We start from the raw sequence: 13,563 nt of genomic DNA, 5'->3' as shown, positions 1-13,563 counted from the left end.
TCACTGCGGCTCTGGATGTTATCTCCAAGAGCAGGAAACTCCAGATCTCCCCTGAGCTGTGCACATGAGCAGACTGGCGACCTGCAGCAAGGGGAGGCAGTGTCTGCAATCACAAAATGTCACCACGGAGATGGACAGTGAGAGAGTACAGCCTCCCTGTATAAAGAAGGTGGATGGGATAAAAAAAATAAAAAAATGGTCTGGACTATATGGGAAGGCTGTAATCTGTTCCTCCCTGGTGACAGCTGTCCAAAGAGACACCATTCAGATCGCTGCCATTTTTGACCAATCACCATGCTGTAAATGGGTACCGGGTCATTTACATTGCTCATTAACCCTGGTCCTTCCTAGGTCCAACCCTGCAAGTTACGCGGGTTGGATTCCCGGGGCACTGGATCCGGGGGTTAGGGGGAGTAGAGCCCCTTTCCACTGTGCAAAAACATGGATTATTAAAGGCAGTGGAAAAGGAGTACAGGTAAAATTGTTGCCACTGCAGCCTTTTTTTTCATATTGGGCGATGGGCTCAAGGGGGCACACCAGTACCTGGACCCACCACTCGCTAGTTCCACTATTTTCTATACTAGCTTTACCCCTTTAAGTATGAAATTGAAATCTTTGCTGCAGTGGTCCAAAGCGATGTGTCGATTAGGTCATGTGAATAGATAACTGCAACTTCATATAATTAAGCCATAATTCTGTTGATTTAAAGTACCATGATTGACACTACTGTCAAACTAGCCACTTGCTATCTGCAAGCGTCAACTATGCACTGACTTGGTACTTCAAGTTGAAGCAGGGTACTGCTACCACCACCAGGCTATTTCAGCACCTATAACTGCTCATGCTTTTAGTTGGTGTGCATATCTGCTTTTAGGTAGCTAAACTCAATATACGGCAGCTAGGGGATTTACTAGAGTATTAGTTCTTTCTGTTAGTTAGTGGAAGACAGTAAGTTGGCTTTTCACAGGAAAAGAATGCTCTTAAAAGAACATACACCTATACCAACACTTGAAGATAGTGTGTACAAACAAAGTGACTTCCAGGGCTTTTGCCCCAGTCTCTAGTAACATGACAAACAGAAATCCATTCCATTACTATCTCTTGGTTGTAGTCCTGGAACTACCATAACCAATTGTTGAGACTTTTGGAACTACAAGTACTAGCATGCCAAGTGAGCTAATAAACGCTGGAACAGATCTACAAGAATATTTATTTGTTTGCTGTTCGCTCCATTGTCAGTACCTGCCCTTCACAAATGATCAGCTTGTACACACTGGTTGTGATTGACTGAGCTTATCCAGATTTTCCCATTTCCATGAGCAATGCATGTCAGTGAGATTTCTGCTCTTACCGACGTGCATGATTAAAGAAATCCGCAAAATATGACCCGTTGGTGGTACTTGAGGTCCCGAAATGAGAACTCCTGGGGGAGGGGGGGGGGGGGGGGGGAAGGGGCGGGTGCTGCTGCTTTACCCACCTGGGGAGTCAGGTACTACTCTCCCTCTCTAACTCACTCACTCCTACAGGATTCATGTGAACCATGCCCAGAGTTCACTTATCCTGTTCTCAGCACTGAGGAGCAAAAAAGGCAGCCCCTATACCACAATGGCGTACATCCCCCAATGGTGGGCTGGAACAGTGATCCGTGAACTCCTAAATCTGATCTTCTATGATGCTGTTGTGACCCCTAAAGTTAACAGAAATGCCAGCATTCTGCAGCATCACAGCTCACTTTTCTGATCAGATGACAGGGGTCACAGCAGGAGCACAGGAACACATGACCGGAGCTCACCGATCACCGGTACCTGGGTACAGATAAGTGGTTTTGGGGACTTTAAAAAATGTTTTTTACACAGTGATCAGCCTGTGTGTCCATCAGATACACATGGTTGATAACATGGTCTGTCTCCGGGCTCAGCCTTCATTGCCAGCAGGCAGGGAATGCTGTGTAGGAGTATGGGAACTAGGATGCGTTTAGCATCCCGATTGACAAGATGCAGGTGGTCATGTGAACAACACTGGAATTCTGGAAAACAGACAGCCGACATCCCGAAGGTAGGTATCAGGGTATCTGTTAGGGTTAGGGTGGTGGGTTAGGCACTAGGGGGGGGGGGGGGGGGTTGGCCTAACCCACAACCCCCGAGGTATAACCCTAGCTGCCACCCATGGAGGGTTAAGATTAGGGGAGCAGAGGGGGGTAAAATACTTACCCCCTATGACATCAGCATCTTCAATGACAGAATTCCGGTGTCGGTCATGTGACCACTGGCATCCCAACGACCAGTATCTCATACCGAACCGTTGAGAGGGAAGGCCTAATAATGCTATCTGAACATGGCACTATTATCACAGGGCTCCCTCTGGTATTTTTACTACAATTTTTTTTAGTAAGTTTGGGCAGGTCACATTTCCCATTACAAGTATGAGAAATATGAATCGCTTACTAAAAAAAAAGGTGAATTTAAGGGAAGAGAAATTTGCAAATTCTCCTCCAATTGCCCATTAGTACATTAAGGTAATACTAAAATAACGTGAAAAGGCTGTGAAAACATCCTTTTTCACATTATATTGTTAAAAATAATATTGCTATATATGCCCGTGTACATTGTTTTCACCTTACTGATGTTTCACCTCAAAGTTTTTGGCAGTGTGATGAGGTAGAATCCCTCCTACATACTGTATATAGTTGTGCTGCCCAACAGCTGAAACAATCTGTTAGGATATATTTTAATTAAAGGAAGTTAGTCCCAGAGCAGCTCTTCTCATTGCACCCATTCTGTCAGTTGACGATCAGACTAATTTATATTACAATAACTGTGGTGTAAAAATAAACTTATAAGCCAAATTTTATTAGAAAATATTTAATTCTGACAATACATAATTACTATAAACACTGGGCAGAGACATTAATATAACAAAGTTTATAAATAAGTAGCAATTCTTCTAACAGTACAATATGAAAGAAAAACAAAGAAAACCTCATACAACACACAAGAACAAACAATATATGTGTCTCATATACAATATGGTCATAAATGCTACATATCATAGGGCATTATTAAAATACAAGTTTTCTAGTTTGGCAGCAGCCACTGAATCTATCATTGCTTAATTTAACATATAAAACACAAAAGGAAAATGCTGCTGTGCCTAAAAACATAATACTGTATAAATGTAATAACTTACAATAGTAAGGAAAAAATATTGCATTTTATTACAAACCACAAGTTTTAAATTATACAATGTACAGTACAGAATATTATTCTTCAGTGTGTACAAGTGCTGATCTGTTATTGTTATTGTTATTGTTCTAAACTGATGCAGTTTGGTGTCCAGTGAACAATGAGTATTTCTAGACACAATCCCAGGCACTCAGACCCGACTATAGAAATGAATGGTCAATGACAGACTGTTTAATCCTCTTTATACAATACTAAAATAAAAGATTACATTATATATTGGAAGGTAAGTCCAAAAACAAAGAGATTTTCCTATCTACCAAAAATATCACCTTTGCAGGGAGCTTTTACTAATCGCTTTGCCAAAGGATTACTCATCCACCGGTTTACTGGATATTGTGAACAGATTCTTCTGATCCTTGGACTCCTGATGGAGCTGCTTAATTGTCATTGCTCTATCGGCGCTTCTTTCTTGAGAAAAACCTGCAGTGAAAGCAAAGAACGAAACAACTGAGAGCAAACGAATGGGTTGCCACGGCCAGAGCTGCATGTGGTGAGCATGGAACCACTGAAGACACATAATATAAAAGCAAATAGAAAAAAAATGTTATTCATATGTACAAAACAAAGATTTATTTCTGCTTGTTTATACTGGGCGTTTATATGTGTTGTATAAGTGGGCATATGATGAATGCATACACATTCAGACAGAAACTGCAGTAAGCTTTGGGTTCAATGATTTTCATATGGCTATACTGTAAAGCAGTATTAGGGAGCCCAATTCCGGGATCGGCGGGATCCTGGGATTTAGGCCCAAAAATGGCTGGGATTCAATCACGGGATTGGAAGCTCCAATCCCAAGGATTGAGGGATCAGCGGGCGCTCAACGCTGCCCGGCTTCCTGCTCCCGGCTTCCCTGTGCAGCGTGATGTCCAATGAGAGGTCACGCTGCGCCGTCAGACCCTGCTGGGAGCCGCCGGAGAGAGCTGCTGACGTGACCCACCTGCCTGCCCCCGGTGTGTGGTGAGTTATGTGTGCGGGGCGGGCGGGGAGGCCACACAGGGAAACGGGAATCCCAGGATTGATCATTTTTCAATCCCGATACCCGGGATTAAAAAAATGGCCCGGGCTTGGCCTCCCTAGGCAGTATGCAGTGAGCAGCATATTATCCACAGTAACTGATCTTACACTGAAGCTTATTCCTGCCAAAATAGTAATATAGGAGAGGACAAGCGCAATGGCTAATGTCATCTTGTAGCGCACAGGGCATGTGTTTATCAGTGTAACGGATTTAAGGTTAGGTGCGACTGGTCTTTAATATACTGTACAACTTAGTAAGACAGCTAGGATACTATAGTATGAGTTATCAATACATTGTTCCAATCATCGTTGGATCTGGCTGCTATACGGGACAAAATAGAAAATAAGTAAGCTTGCCCCGGTATAGACCATACTGTCTAGACTACCAGCTGCAAGGCAATATAAATGCCCCATATCTACAAAAACAGAATACACTTATCCTTATTATTTCAATGTGTATATTTCTGCCAAAATGAAAGCATGAGGAATCAGTTCATATTTTGATCAAATCAGTTAAGACTATACACTTCCTTAAGCTTACATCATTATTTGCTATAGGGGAACCCTAGATCTTAGTATGGATCAAGTGTACATAAAATCTGGATGTTAAACCCTAAACTCCCTGATAGAGGAGTGGAGTCTTCCAAATTGACCAAGCAAATATATGAAAAAGAAGGATATTTGCAGGAATAGTTACTCCACATTGTAGCCACAGATTATCATACGGTAACTGTAGAATATGGTCCATGCAGGATTCACCTCATAGGGCAGGGATGGGGAACCTTCGGCCCTCCAGTTGTTGTTGAACTACGCATCCCAGCATGCTCTGCAACAGTTTTAGCATGGCCAAATAGCAAAAAGGCATGCTGGTATGTGTAGTTCAAAAACAGCTTGGGGGCCGAAGGTTCCCCATCCCTGTCATAGGGGATCTCAACCACTATATCATCAAATTAGCATACGGAGCGGGATGTAGTGAAGTACGCGTTGGTTCTTGGCTGAACTCAGATGTTTATTAAAGCGGCAATCATGTACAAGGCATACATTACATACAGCATATGTCCTGCACAAATCACACTATAAAGCCCAGTAACCTGCAAAGAATAATTAAAGCATTTTACATCGTCAGATTTGCCAGGGAAGCATTTTTTTTATTTATTTTTTAAAAAGAAAACACTTTTTTTTCTTATTTTAGTATGGTGATTGAGGGCACCTGGCTTATTCTGCAGACCCATGGGAGGGATTCGGACGGGATCCCAGAGGTCAAAATACCAATGCCGCAATCCCGACAGTCAGAATCCTGACCTCGAGCGCAGCATGCCCCACGCGGGCTCGCTGCGCTCATCACAATTCAGGCTCGGTGGAGAGCTTAGTTCATTACACTATTATATTACCCCTTGGGTGGTGGCGTGGACCACCACCCGATTTGGAATACAGGGCAGCAGTCGGAATTTTGACCATCGGTATTTTCCCTGCTGTCGGGATTCTGGCATTGGTATTTCAACAACTGGAATCCCGTCGTTCGGGAAATTAACTTTATCCCCTTGGGAGGTCACTGCATTCAGTTGAATTTACTGTGTTTTAATATTGGAACGGACAGTGTTTCATCAACACTCCCCATTAGCCCGCAGTGTCAGCACCAGGCAGCATGGATCCATGTACTCATGTGGATTTCACCATATGCTGTTGTTATCAGCAGTGTGTAACATCAGGTTAGGTCAGGGATTTCCAAACTCTGTCCTCAAGGCACCCTAGCAGCCAAGGTTTTAAGGATATTCATGCTTGTGTACAGACGGTATAGTCAAACTGACTGAGATGCTATTTAAGGTATCTGCATGGATATCCTTAAAACCTGGACTGTTAAAGTGCCTTGAGAACTACATTTGGGAGACACTGGGTTACGTAATGTTTTTTTCGTTGTAAATTATGTATTGTCCAGTGTGGATTTTTGTTAGCTCACTGTAACCTTATCTTCTTGTTCCCTGATGACAGGAGGTGAATAAGTAATTTAATCTTCCAGTCTTTTTCAGACCACAGAAACACCTTTAGATGGTTGCTATTGGGGGTAGTGGTCAAATCTCAATATATCCATTATGTTATTGGTCATACCCATACTGTTCATCTGGCAGAAACTACCATTCCATGCACACACCATGGCATTTGTATGAATAAATAATGCTGTCATTGACCAGGCAATAACATAGTAATAGCAGGTATCTGGGGTAGAACTAGCGGCCGGTGCCCATTGCAATGTAGGGGCCTGCTGTAATCAGCATAATAATAAGTCAAACTGACTCATTATACACCACCTGCCGCTGGAAGTGGACCTGCTGGAGGAGAGGAAGGGCTGTGCACTCCTCCCCTCATCTCTCTCCGGCTCTTTCTTGCTGCCAGTGTCGCCTCGGTTATAGTCCTCCTACTCTTGAAATACTAGCCCTGTTCCTCAGTTATGTGAAAGAAGACGGGTGTAGTATGGTATGCCGGCGGCCGGGCTCCCGGCGACCAGCATACCGGCGCCGGGAGCCCGACCGCCGGCATACCAACAGTGTGGCGAGCGCAAAGGAGCCCCTTGCGGGCTTGCTGCGCTTGCCACGCTGCGGGCAAGGTGGCGCGCTACGCGCGCCACGCTATTTATTCTCCCTTCAGGGGGGTCGTGGACCCCCACGAGGGAGAATAGCTGTCGGTATGCCGGGTGTCGGGATCCCGGCGCCGGTATACTGTGCGCCGGGATCCCGACATTCGGCATACTGAAGACCACCCAAAGAAGACCTCTGATGCAATATAATTAAAATGAACACATTCAGAAGGTGGAAGTTATGCATGGGTAGATCATGTCCCCTGATAATGCTGGGTTAACTATAAAATAGATGAAATTAACTATTGAAGATATAAATGAATGTCTACAATGTATCTATAGACATATAAAGGTGAATATGTGAAGATGTTACAGATCATATTACATTTTGCCTTGTTTGCCTGTGAAGCATCTCATAAGAGAATAAGAAATATCCTCTTCTGTGAGTACAACAACTACGCATGTAAAGCGGGGCTCTATTAGAAAGTAGGTGAAAAGGACCAAGCAATGCACTTAAATAATTGATTTTGAAGGCATTGTATGAAATGCTGAATACATACTATACATAATAACAAAAAGCACTGTCTTGGCATAATTATGCTTATTTTATGGAGGGGATTGGGATAGGTAGTATATTTTGCAACATCCCCTTGGTCTAGCACTGTTGAACTATGGAGGGTGGTCATTCAATTTTTTTTTTTTTTTTTGGGGGGGGGGGGGATTTAGCTATCCAATAATCCCCATTTTTTTTCCTTGCACCTATGAGTTTTCACGGCTACGATCGTGGATAATGAGGCTTCTTATTGCAGATTTTGGTAGCAAAACAAAACCTCTGATAGGTGCTGGCATCTGAGCTAATTAGATAGCCCCTGGTGAGGTAATTAACCGCAGCTAATAGGATTCCTCCCTATATATGTTAGTACATAGAGCCCTAAGGTGGTGATTCTGAGCCAGACATGAACATGGCTGCCTCTTTTGCTGCAGCTGTATCTTTATGCTAATACCAATGTTCTTCAAATTGACTCTCCCACTTATAGCAGCGCAAATTCCTCTTGGTGCTTGTTTAGGCACACTATCAGTGCACCATCTAAACTTGCACCAGTGCTACGGCAGGTCCAGTTTCTCTGCCTGAATATGTAATCCTGTGTGAGCGATTCTGCGTTAGTGACATCTGGCTAGACAGCCCCGTTACCTCCCAGGAACGTCAAGTGAAATCTACTTTCCCTGCGTTTTCATTCGTTCTGAGTTTCCATGCGATAACCAACAGGGGTGGTCTTCACTATCTCGAATGTCGGGAACCCGGCGCACAGTATACCGGCGCCGGGATCCCGACACCCGGCATACCGACAGCTGTTCTCCCTCGTGGGGGTCCACGACCCCCCTGGAGGGAGAATAAAATAGCGTGGCGCGCGTAGCGCACCGTGGCCGCAGCGTGGCGAGCGCAGCGTGCCCGCAAGGGGCTCCTTTGCGCTCGCCACACTGTTGGTATGCCAGCGGTCGGGCTCCCGGCATCGGTATGCTGGTCGCCGGGAGCCCGGCCGCCGGCACACCATACTACACCCAACCAACAGGATGCATGTGCAGACTTCCATCAGACATTTGCATGCAACCTCCTCAATGCATTTACCTGTATCAGGCCCTAAGTATCTAGTTGCACTATCCCAATCACTATATATAAATTATCAGTGTCCCCACATAATTACATTTCCACTGTAAAAAGCAATTATTTAACATTGTTTCTTTAATCTTCACAGTTTGCCATCTTACTTTACAATATTTTTTTCACATTAGAAGTGAAAGCAATGAAAACTCTCACCTACGACATATGGTTTTGTTGTGCCTGTTGTTGCTGCTGCTGCTGGATTAGTAACTGCTGTTGCTGTCTGCGCCTAGCAGTCCTCAGTTTCTCAAAACGAGCCTCCATTTCATCCAACACCTTGGGTGTGTATCGCACTACAAGCTTAACACTATCTTTTGCAGCCTTCAGCAGCTCCACCGCCTTCTCGTGATGTTCCCCCTCCACACTCTTCATATGTAGAGATAGAAAAGCCATCATTGTTAAACCAATGAAGTTAACACATTTTCAAGCATACCAAGTAAATACATTTTACAATAGATAAATATTAAAGATGAATAATTAATGCTTAATAATTACACTACTGTTGAAAAAATTAGTATTTATAAATATAACTCCAACAAATACTAGGAAATATATCAAGAGAAAGTTATTTTATGGTTTAGTTTCTAATTGTTGTATTCCCACTAAGGGATGCATTTATCAAGCACTGCTAAGCGCTGCTGCTTGGCAGTGCTACTTTAGTATCCAACTCTCTGTGAGCAGCAGATGTGGATATTATAACACTGGTGCAGGGACAGCTAAACCAAAGAACAAGAGTCCCCTCTATCCTTATCATAACTAGAGATGTGTGGATTCTGTTTTCTGAATACCAAACAAGCCGAAACGTACTGATTATTGCGAATTAATTAGCTGTTCGTGCTAATTAGTACTCTAATAGAAAATACTGTACAGAGATACTAAGGACTGTGATTTGGCATCCAGGAATTTAGGGATGAGCTTTTATCTCTCTCCATTATATATAGAAAGATTAAACTTGCCACTGTACGTTACAAGCTGTTCGTGCTAATTAGTACACTAGTAGAACATACTGTACAGAGATACTAAGGTTGGTGATTTGGCATCCAGGAACTTAGGGAGGAGCTTTTATCTCTCTCCATTATACATAGAAAGAGTAAACTTGCCACTGCACGTTACAAGCTGTTTGTGCTAATTAGTACACTAGTATAACATATTGTACAGAGATACTAAGGCCGGTGATTTGGCATCCAGGAACTTAGGGAGGAGCTTTTATCTCTCTCAGTTATACTTAGAAAGATTACAATTGAGAGAGATAAAAGTAGCAGTAGCACTGTGTTACAATAATGATCAGTAGGTGTCATGCTACCACAATAATATAAGTGCTGTGTAAGTTGCAGTGTGAAGTTGTTGTTATAAACAGACAAAATATGCTTTGTTATAAAATAGAAAAAATATTTTTTTCTTCTAAAACTTGTGTGTTCAGGGCCAGGCAGTGACACTGTTACAAAACACTCAGTAAGTGCCCTGCCACCATGTTAATATTATAAGTGCTGTGAGTCGATATGGATCACGATAAGTCGATAAAAGAGCAGGCGCAGCAATCGAGTACTAGTGCTTTGGCTGCTGCCAGTCATAATGCTACTATTACTTCAACATCTACTAGATGGTTTAAGAAAGGGCACCTGAAATCAAAACAATATTTCACAATGTTAAAGAAAAAACCTTCCCTCTAATACAGGGACAGTTAACTACCGAAAAAACAAATTTCCAACATGCCATACACCACACGCAATGGCAAGTAAATGCTCAGGCTTTGGCCTTTATTTGCAATTGGTGGTTCTAGAACAGCTGTCAGTAAGGCATCTTCCTTTGTAACCTCCCATGATGCAACCAGTGGCGAATTTCCCATTAGACACGTGAGGCACGTGTCTAGGGGTGGCACTTGTTTGGGGGCGGCACTTGGATGCTTGTGTTGGTACTATCAGGCCAAAATGTACCAGTAACTGCAAAATATGTCCACTGTACTGCACCATATGCTATCTTGAATTGAGTGTATATTGGTAAGACATGCACACATTGCCCCTGTTAGCTGTCCTACTTAGTAAATATGTACACACAATTAAAAATAAAAAAATGTCATAGTTAGTGGCTTTTTTATTATTCTATAAAATTGGCTGTCATCAAATGAGAGTTATAACCAATCAATAAAAATAATAAAATTAGGCAGGCAAGGGGTGTCTGTTACTGTTGTGCCTAGGGGCGAACTCACCCTTAAATCCGCCTCTGGATGCAACACCTTCTCACTAGGGGGTAAATTTACTAAGATGGGAGTTCTATTTAAGATGGGATGTTGCTCATAGCAACCAATCAGATTCCAGGTATTATCTTCTAGAAGGTGCTATGGAGATCGGCCATATTGGCCTGCATGTACAGCCGACGGGGCACCAGCGATGAATGAGCGCGGGGCCGCACATCGTTCATCGCTGGTGCCTCCACACTCAAAGATATGAACGTTATCTCATTCAATAAGGAACAAGATCGTTCATATCTTTGATGAATATCGGCCAGTGTGTAGGGCCTATAAGAGTCTAAAAGAGGTGTCAAATATAAAATAGGCAAATCAGTGCAGAAAACTGTAGAGAAGAGATCATTAACAAAACAACATTGTTGGCTGCCTTAAGCCCATTGTTAGCTTGTTTTGTGGGGGCCCAAACAAACCAAGCACTTCAACCATAAACATGGCAGCCCCTGTTGCTTGGTTTGTTAAGCTGTGCATATCTTTTATCAATATACAACATAAGGGTGGGTGGGAGGGCCTAAGAACAATTCCATCTTACACCACTTTTCTTTTCTGCCACTGCTGTGTGGCAATGTTTAATTCATAGATGTGCTATAAACTGACATGTGTTTGTGCCACTGCTATGTTGCTTAGAAGCCAGCCAGTCCACTGCAGCCTTTGGCCAATATTGGTGAAAACAATATTGTGAGCTGTGAGGTAGTCAACATTATTGAGGTTAATAATACAGTAAAAACAAACATAGGACCATGATTTTAGCTGTTTTAACATTTAATCCAGATCCATATTTCTAATCACCGCTACTTGTGTAGCAGTGAACCATAGCATTGCCAAGTCTGAATCAGAAGTGCTAGTGTGCAAGCGTGAACTTGGGTTCACACATGCGCACAAAGAGTCGTGTGTCTGGTGGAAGAAGCCTAAAAGGTCTGGAGGGAACCAATGGGATTTCTCTTCGCAACACGAGACCTCCATCCCATAGGAAGATGGCGAAAGTTCCCGCTATCAAGCACTGAAAATGTAATATTTTTGGAGCTTGATGGATTTGGTCCCCATATAATAGTCTGGGGATATCTGTCCAGACTGGGGCTGAAAGGTAAGCAGGAGGTAACGAACCAATCAGCAAAAAGTTTGCTCTCATAATACAAGAAGCAGAGCTGCATTTTTAATCTGGATCTGGCAATTTTTAGGGCCTATGTGAAAACTTTGGTGTAGTCTATAAGCTTAATATGTCATTAGCTAACAGGATCAAGCTACGAAAAGTTTTTGTTGCTTGGTAAATGTTTTTTTTTCACAATCCTCATGAAAACCTACATCTGCTATTAAAAGGACAGGACTGCTGCAGTGCCCCTTATGGTAAATATCCCCGATGCTCAAAATGCAGCCATTTATTGGGCTTAATAAATAGGCCCCTATGTAATTTAATGATGTTGGAAGCGGTTTATAAATCCCTATTTCAACTATCACAAAATGCAGGCCCCCTCTGTCCGTCTCAGTCACTGTGACTAACGGCAGGCCGACAGCTGCAGAATGGATTTCAGATGGGACACAGCACAGGAGGTGCACGTCCTGAGTCCCCTTCTTATTTGAGGGCAGAGGCTACAGTCTAGAGACCGCCCTCGTCTCCTGCCCCAACCCTGGACAAATGCGGAACAAGGCAAACATTTGGGGAAAAAAATCATTTTTGGAAATTTCATTCATTTTTTATTCAAAATCTATTCTTGAAAGTAGACAATAAACAAGGTACCAATAAGTCCACGTTTGGCATACCATTCACATGAAAACCTCTAATATTTCCCTAGAAGAGCCATACCGTACAAGGCAAGGATATTTTTAAAATAGGCATTGGTATTAAAATTATTCAATCTTAGCACCTGCTAAGACTGAGAGAATTTTAAATCGTGTCAGAGGGACTGCAACCAACAGTATTAACTGAGTTTGATACATTTTTGTATTGTAAGTGTGTCTGACCTGTGAGTCCTATTTATATTAAAAGGTATGTTTTAATTATTGTTAATAGTGTCCCAACAAAGTGAGTTTTCTTGTCTCATACCAGCAATAACTATGGATTAAAGTAGCAGAGAATATAACCATACCACTCCATTGACAGAAAGAAGCTGGTCTCCCCGCTTCAGTCCTCCATGTCGCTCGGCCACACCTCCTGGAATGATGCGGCTGATGTAAATTGGGGAATTCTGCTCCTTTCCTCCCATGACATTAAAGCCAAGTCCTTCATCAGTTTTTGGCAGCTCCACCACACGAGGGTGAGAATGGCCCTCACTAGCAGCAAATGCAGCGACTGTTGCCTAAAAGAAGAAGATTTTTTTTTAAATTACATAGGAGGTCAAATGTGTCTGGGCTCAGTTCTTACCAGTAACTTCATAAAAGCATATTTGACTCTGGCCATATAAACAGGATTATACAATGATAAACTACATGATGCAATGGTGGTGCTATTAGCACAGCGGAGGAAGATAGAACAGTAATTAACAATTATCAGCTGTGCACGTATTGTTTTCAACAGAGCTGCATAATCAAATGAACAGGCATAAATTTTATATGTACTTCCTAGATTCAAACAGATTAGACATAACTCTACGAGATACATATTCTGCTTTATGCATGGTTTGTATATAACAGAATATTAATGTAACAACAAAGACTAGACAAAAGCTGTTCTTATAAAACTAGTTATCTTGTTAGAGCAGAATTATCTGTAGCTTTTTAAACTGATAAGGCTGACTAAAACCGTGCTGGTGTCCCTGCAGGGGGCGATGCACACTAGGAGAATAGATATAGTGCAGTTTGAAACGGGATCAGTACTAAATGCCGCCAGACGGAA

The 13,563-nt window shown here is 42.6% G+C and overlaps 1 protein-coding gene across 7 annotated transcripts in view; it reads right to left on the bottom strand.

The window, feature by feature from the left end:
* Positions 1–2,845: 2,845 nt before the first annotated feature.
* The window catches only part of LIN7A (lin-7 homolog A, crumbs cell polarity complex component), a 259,197-nt gene continuing 248,479 nt past the window's right edge, over positions 2,846–13,563 (bottom strand). For 6 of the 7 annotated variants that reach the window (XM_063927715.1, XM_063927711.1, XM_063927714.1 and 3 more), the window contains 3 exons: positions 12,818–13,027; positions 8,648–8,857; positions 2,846–3,662 (listed from right to left, as the gene is read on the bottom strand). In XM_063927715.1, coding sequence (XP_063783785.1) covers positions 8,648–8,857; positions 12,818–13,027 — 420 coding nt within the window. In that variant the 3' untranslated portion in view covers positions 2,846–3,662. Of the gene's footprint in view, positions 3,748–8,647; positions 8,858–12,817; positions 13,028–13,563 lie in introns of all 7 variants that reach the window. The other variant, XM_063927712.1, reaches the window with a different exon arrangement.

This window comes from Pseudophryne corroboree, chromosome 6 (genome assembly GCF_028390025.1).
Source record: "Pseudophryne corroboree isolate aPseCor3 chromosome 6, aPseCor3.hap2, whole genome shotgun sequence".
NCBI lineage: Eukaryota > Metazoa > Chordata > Amphibia > Anura > Myobatrachidae > Pseudophryne > Pseudophryne corroboree.
Note: the sequence above shows the minus strand (reverse complement) of the source record. Positions and strands in the feature narration are given on the sequence as shown.